The 7,345-nt window shown below is 39.6% G+C and overlaps 1 protein-coding gene across 1 annotated transcript; it reads left to right on the forward strand.

The window, feature by feature from the left end:
* The first annotated feature begins 1,224 nt into the window (after positions 1 to 1,224).
* On the forward strand, positions 1,225 to 1,629 carry LOC150084711 (general transcription factor II-I repeat domain-containing protein 2B-like). The gene has a single exon (XM_090376326.1). It carries the CDS (start codon positions 1,225 to 1,227, stop codon positions 1,627 to 1,629), a length of 405 nt encoding a protein of 134 aa, XP_090232452.1.
* The last annotated feature ends 5,716 nt before the right edge of the window (positions 1,630 to 7,345 follow it).

Raw genomic sequence — 7,345 nt, forward strand, 5'->3', positions numbered from 1 at the left:
AAATGATATTCCCACCTTCATCCGAAAATTAAACTAGATAATGTACACAGTGCGTTACATTCAGGCGCGTTGGAAAAAAGTAATAATTCATTAGTCAAAAAAAAAAAAAAAAAAAAAACAACGAGCAAAAAGGCAACAGCTTTTATGCGCGAACCAAGAAAAATTCGTTTCTGTGCATCAGCTACATTGCCCATTCACTCCTCCAACCATGGCATCGCAACAAACATAATATCCGGTGCTTCAGTTATAATATAAGGCAGGGGTAACAAACTGACGGCCCGCGACGGGTTTTTTGCGGCCCGCGCCGCCTCCATGGAAAATAATGATGTTTCTAAAATGCGTTTCTACCACTTTCCACTGCTGTCTACTGCTTTCTATGATCGCGCAATTTCCAGAATTTTCCATGGCCTATTTAAGCGATCGTTTCGCGCGCTGACAGTTTTACTGCGGCTTTCATACTGTTCTAGTCGGTTACATCGTAATGCGAGTGAGCTAATATTTGTGTTGCCGTTTCTATTTAATAAAGTCAGGAAGCAAACAGTTTTATGTTGTGACTCTTATATACACGTGATTCCGACGTGATGTCGCTTTCCAAGCCAATCAGAAAAAGAAAGGTTGTTGATGAGGGTAGACAATTCCAAGAAAGATGGGAATTGAGTTACTTTTTCACAGATGGAAAGGGTAAAATTGTGTGTATTATTTCCAATAAATCGATTAGTGTCGTCAAAGAGTACAGCTTTAAACGAAACTATGATACAAAGAAAAATTTTCCCGCTTCGTGGGTAAATCAAGAAAGAAAAACTAAAGGATATGAAGAACTCACTTCAAAAGCAGCAAAATGTAATTACAAAAATTAACGAAGGCAGTGAATCGATAGTAAAAGCCAGTTATGGAATCAGCTATTTACTGGCAAAACATTCCAAACCTTTCAGTGAAGGTTCCGTGGTTAAGGATGCATGATAAAAGCGGCTGAAAATATCTGCCCCAGAAATGTGAAAGAAATGTGTTCCAAGAAATTTCGTTGTCAAGAAACACAGTGGCTGAAAGAATAACCGAGATAGCAGACAACTGTCATGAACAACTGCAAGAAGCATCCGAAACGTTTCAATGTTTTTCAATTGCACTTGACGAAAGTAACGATATTCAAGACGTGGCGCAAGTTGCACTGTTTCTTCGCGCCTGCGATGACAATTTGAAAGTACTGTAACTGTAGAGTTTTTGGAAATGATTTCCATCCATGGAACTACTACTGGGGAAGATATTTGTGACGCCGAATGGAGCATTCTGGAGAAATACAAGCTTCCTCTCAAGAGACTCGTGGCTGTGACTACCGATGCCGCTCCAGCAATGACATGCAAAGTCAAAGGATTTGTATCAACACTAGAAGCAAAACTGAAGGACGAGTATCCGGACAAACAAAAATTGCAATCTTTCCACTGCATTATTCATCAGCAGGTTCTGTGTTCGAAAATACTGAAAATGGACTATGTGCTCAAGACTGTGAACTTCATCCGGTCCAGAGGACTGAATCACCGCCAGTTTGCTCTCCTTCTTAAGGACTTGAAAGTGAATTCGAAGAGCTGCCGTACTACACAGAAGTTCGTTAGTTGTCTTGCCACAATGTACTAAAGAGGTTTTCGTTTTTGTTTTTTACTTACTGTTCCTAGAAATGAAAGGTCAGGATGTATCGCTTCTGAAGGATCAGTCTTGGGTACAAGATCTGGTCTTCCTAGTAGATATTTACGGGTTACCTAAACGATCTAAACATCAAACTACAAGGGAAAGATCAGTTGATAACAGACATGCACGATGCACTAGCTAGTTTTCAAAAAAGTTGTGTGTGGAAAAATCAATTAAAAGAGGGTACTCTGACTTACTTTTCTATGTGTGAACAGTTGGAAAATCAGAGTCAAAGTTATACAAAAGTACCTTTTCAAAATATTGTGACAGAATACAAAAGATTAAAGACGAATTAGATAGGCGCTTTAACCGTATTTTTATCTTTTCTAGGCCTGAAATCTAGGCCTTTTTAACCAAAAAGGCCTAGATTTCAAGGAGCACCAAGAAGAAGATTTTTCTCTTTTCACGGGTCCTTTTCTTTTAATGTTGAGAGAGCTCCCATTTCCATACAAATGGAACTACTGTAATTAATCTGCAGAATGACTCAATTTTAAAAGAGAAATACCGAGAAGTTGGGATTCCAAAAATCTACTCGTATTTAGGGCAAAAATACCCAGAGATAAGAAAGTTTGCAGCACAAATTCTGTTACTTTGTGGGCACATATTTATGTAAAAAAACTGTTTTCACGTATGAAAGCTAACAAAACAGCCCACAGATCAAGGTTAACCAACGCCAATCTTTCTTCCATAATGAAGGTCGTGTCTTCTCAATCTTTGACTCCAAATCTCGCGATGATGGTTGCAAGCAAACGGAGTCAAGTGTCTGGCAAAAAGGCCTAGATTACCTAATTTCATGTGTATTCCCTCGTTGAAATATTGTATTATCTGGAATAAACTTGCTTTTCATTATTCGTTCTGTTGTTTATTCAGACTTTTATTTCCTTTCAATTAGTTATTAGTGCATTCTCAACTGCGAGTAGCAATCAGCAACAAGCGTCTTCAGGCTTAGCAATGGCAAAGTTTGTAGGTCGTGTGCGGCCCGCGTGAGGTAGACACTAATACGGGAAATGGCCCGTGGCCCAAATGAGTTTGACACTCCTGATATAAGGTGTACTGATAGCCTATGTGATATATAAGAAAATAATAATTTCCGGATTTCAATTCGGATGATTTTAATGAAATTTGGGATGGTTCGGTAAATCATTCGTTAAACCACAAATATAAAATTTCATGAAAATCCATTGGGACGGATGGAAGGACAAAGAAATAATCATTGTCGGATTTCTATTGGTGCGATTTTAATGAAATTTGGGATTGCTCGACGAAATGAATTTTTTAAAAGGCTGAAATGTAAAATTTTATGAAAATTCATCCACCGGGAGTAGAGTTATTACATGAGGACGGAAAAGAAAGAAATAATAATTATCGGATTTCTATTGGTCTGATACTGGCCAAATATAAAATTTTATGAAAATTCATCCACCGAGAGTCAAGCTGTTATAGGCGGACATGGTAAAGAAAACAAACACATTATGCATATACGCTAACGCGCCTAAAAATCAAACGACCAAATAAAATGAATTAATTGAAAATGCAGAATAGATAAGCAGCGACCAACACACACTCAGGCAAGCAGAGAGGCACCGTCTTATGCTAAAAGAATGACGCAGCAAGCAAGGAGCCCCCACCTCACCTAAGGAGACCTCCCCACTGCACCTAACTCAATGGCTGAATCCAGATACCCTACAACACCGACACAACAACGGAAACAATACGGTACAGATATAGATGCATCACTGCAAAGATAAAACAAAAGGAAGAGGTGGTCCTCAGTAGGAGATATGGCCACCCCTAATGTCGATGCAGGCTTTGCACCGCCTGTCCATACATTTGTACTTTAAACAATGTTGTTGATAAGTTCTTGCAGTAACATCGTCCATTCCTCTGTCAGTGCCATCTTCAGCTGGTGAACATTTTCTGGTGGGTGTGGACGTGCCGCTAGGCGTCTCCCCAGAGCGTCCCATATGTGTTCGATGGGATTTAGATCGATAAGAACGGGCAGGCCAATCCATACGAACAATGTCCTCACTTTCCAAAAGCATATCAACAGCTGAAGTGCGATGAGGTGTGACGTTATTATCCATAAACACGAACTCGGGGCCACTGGCACCTCGGAACAGACGACATGGGGAAGGATTACTTTGTAGTTGTAACCCTTAGAAATAGTGTTGGTCCTTAAGTTTTGCACACCAGTGTATAAGGCAGTTCATCCAGTTGACATCGGCGGTAAGTCTGTTGATGGGTCAGTCTGGTGTGACATAACCACTAGGAAAAAAGAAAATTACAGCAGGCATGTGTCATAGGCCTAATTACTGTGATAAGTATAAAAAACAATTATAATCCCGTCAATTACGCAAGGAATTTTTATAGGTCTTTTCTACAAAGTGGCTAAGCAGCCGGTCTCATGGTAGCATGTTTTTCACTCCAGAAAACTCGGGTTTTTCGTCCAGAAAACAGCAAATCGACCATAGAACACACGCAATTTGTAGACATAAGAAACGATGCATGCGCTCTTATGTCTGTAAACTGTAATATACGGCTTCAGTTGCTAATGAGCCTAAAACCCTAATAATAACAACAACAACAACAAAAACAATAACAACGAACAGAACGGGTCAGTAAATCCAGATATTGAATGAAACTTGGGCTGGTCACTGACACATTAGCAAGGCTGTTGACTGTTGTAGCAGCATGCCAGACAGGCAACCTGAGAAAGCAATACTGTTGATATGACTATCAGAAACGATTCTTAATGCAGTAAGAATCTGCAGGAGAACACTCACTGGGTCGCAGAAATCACACAGTACTGATGTGGAATTTACTTAAAGACTTAACCATTGTCAAGAGTAGAGGAATGGACTTCTGCTTTCGTAAAGATGACAACAGTGGTTTCAGACAGCTTTTAAATTCTATACAGTGGGATTAACTCTTGATGTTACCAACAGCAAATTCAAAATGGGAAGCAATCAGGGAAGTAATCGTAGAAGCTGCTAGGCTTTTCATACCGACTAAGAAATACTGTTCAAGGCCTAAATGGATGGAAGGGAAGAAAAATGCATGGCGTGCGTATAAATTAGCAGGAGATACAGAGGCTTATGGTAGATATAAACTAATCTGTTTATATTCGGACCTCTGGCAAGCATATCCACGCCTTCTACAGCTATCCCTTAAACTTAATGTGTATGTTAACTTAACTGTTCCACAGACTTATCACAATGCTAGAAGCATATCCATATGTATACTAAAATGCAGAGCTTGCAGTGAATAGGAAATGTATCCTTAAACTTCAAAGCACGAAAGAAATCTCAAACTGATACTTGATTTAGGCTCTTGGATTCTATTAAAACTATTACTTGCGAATTCTCCGTACCTATCACTGTTATTATAATTATAAAATAAGCCTACCTGACACGACGCACATAATTAAAATACTTTTCGGATATTCTCTTTTCACGGAACTTATTTCAATCTGGCCTTAACTGAGCTGATTTACGATAGGACGCATCTGATTGGACAACCCAATTTGACTTTACTGGCTTGCACTTACCTGATGATGTGGACTTGCTTCTCCTTTAATGGATTGGATGGCGCCTCCGTAGCCAGGAGCAGCAGTGCGTAACACACGCTTCTTGATTAGACCGGGGTTCGAGCCCGTGACCACCAAATACGGAGGATGCGGAAAGGTCAGGGAATGACCACCGCATATCCCCGGAGCAATATGGTCTTAGTTGCTAATGCTCCTAAAAACCAAATAATAACATGGATTGGATATTTTATTTTCCGTTTCTCCCCAGCCACACAGAGGGAAGAAATTGTGGCCTCTTGTACCTTCAAGAGGCGGAACTTTTGCTGGTACCCAGGATGTAGGTCTCCACTGGTCACTTACTCCCTATGGGTGCGAATTTTTTTTTTTGTTGTTGTCTACTTATTTTATTTTCTTTTCTTTTTTTTTCTTTTCTTTTTCATTTTTTTTTTTTTTTTTTTTTTTTAACAATTTTTGGCTAGAGTCTTTAGTTCGAACCTTGCTGGGCTCTTGGCGGCGCGTTTCCGATCTGCTGATTCCGGATAGCCTAACACAGTTCATTTCAGGCCATTTCTACGGTTGTTATTGTTATTGTTATTTGGTTTTTAGGAGCATTAGCAACTAAGGCCATATTGCTCCGGGATATGCGATGGTCATCCCCTGACCTTTCCGCATCCTCCGTATTTGGTGGTGACGGGCTCGAACCCCAGTCTAATCAAGACTCTCAGCAAACAGATTATGGTGTAAAATATTTCACAATGATATAACACTCCCAAACTATCCTAAGAGTTTCTGATGCAGCCAACAAACAGAGCTCGTGAAAGTAAAGATGCAGTGTATTGTAATTTGTGTCATTTCTGAACAATCACTCATTTGCAAGTTGACCAAACTCAAACTAATCCGGAGTCCTGTATCGTAAAAGTGAAACGAGGCAGAGATGAACTAACATTCCAGGTTCCTACACAAATACATACATACATACATACATACTTATTTTTACTAATTTATTTATTTTATTCATTTTCCTATTTTATCCGTATTTTTAATTAATTTTATTTATTTATTATTATTATCTTTGGGGTTTTTTCTTTCTCTGTTTGTTTGCTTTTTTTTTTTTTTTTTTTAATTCAACTTTTCATTCTTTTGCAGGGGCGGAACTTTTTCTGGTACCATTTATTTGGCCTCAAAGGGACATGAATTCTGGCACACATGAGACTCGCACTACTTACTACCTGTGGGTGTAGGATTTAATCCACAAAAGACTACGTGCAAACAGTTGTGGTCCGCTTCCTCATGTGTGGTCAGCCCTCCTGGTGATCGCTGCTTTCCAGCAGCAGCGGCCAGAAACAACTAAACAACACACATACACACGCTGCTCAACACTCATTTCTGGTCATTTTACAGGTTTTGTATATCATCACAGAGTAACAAGGAGCAGTTGAACTAACGCTTATGGGCCGCCCTACAACACACTATAATGTTCACATAAATTTGGAAATTTATATGAAATGATGTGTTGTTTTTCTCCCTCCAGTAGGGAGAAAAACAAGGTGGGGCTCAATCTCACTCACTCACTAGGCTTTCCCTTCCTTTGTGCTGAGTACAAGAAACCAAGATCATGACCTTGAATCGCCTGCTGTTTTTCTCACTAAGTTACCTAGGCAAAGGAGACGAAATATGTTGCGTTAGATTCATGGAATATTCTGTGTGTGTGTGTGTTTTCCCCATCTTCAATTAATTATAAAATTTTTCGCACTTTTCAAATGCACTTAACCGACAGAGGACATGTTGACGGAGGACGTGTTGTGCTTTATGTAGGGCAGTTCCAAACTTTAATTCAATTTAGCCAAGCAGAGGGAGATGAGATAAACTACTCTCAAGAAGTATATAGTATTTTATAAAATCATTTCAAAACCAGGAGCGCAGTGCAAAGTAATAAACGAAGTTTCTTTCTTTTCATTACACTAACTGTTGTTGTTGTCATTTTGTTTTTAGGAGCATTAGCAACTAAGGCCATATTTCTTCGGGGATATGCGGTGGTCATTCCCTGACCTTTCCGCATCCTCCGTATTTGGTGGTCACGGGCTTGAACCCCGGCCTAATCAAGAAGCATGTGCTACGCACTGCTGCTCCTGCCCACCT

The sequence above is a fragment of the Mastigoproctus giganteus genome, chromosome 6, assembly GCF_048544385.1.
Source record: "Mastigoproctus giganteus isolate SK-2022 chromosome 6, ASM4854438v1, whole genome shotgun sequence".
NCBI classification, from domain to species: domain Eukaryota; kingdom Metazoa; phylum Arthropoda; class Arachnida; order Uropygi; family Thelyphonidae; genus Mastigoproctus; species Mastigoproctus giganteus.

Excerpts from the sequence above, each read along its gene's own strand:
- LOC150084711 (XM_090376326.1), top strand. The coding sequence starts at position 1,225 with ATGATTTCCATCCATGGAACTACTACTGGGGAAGATATTTGTGACGCC.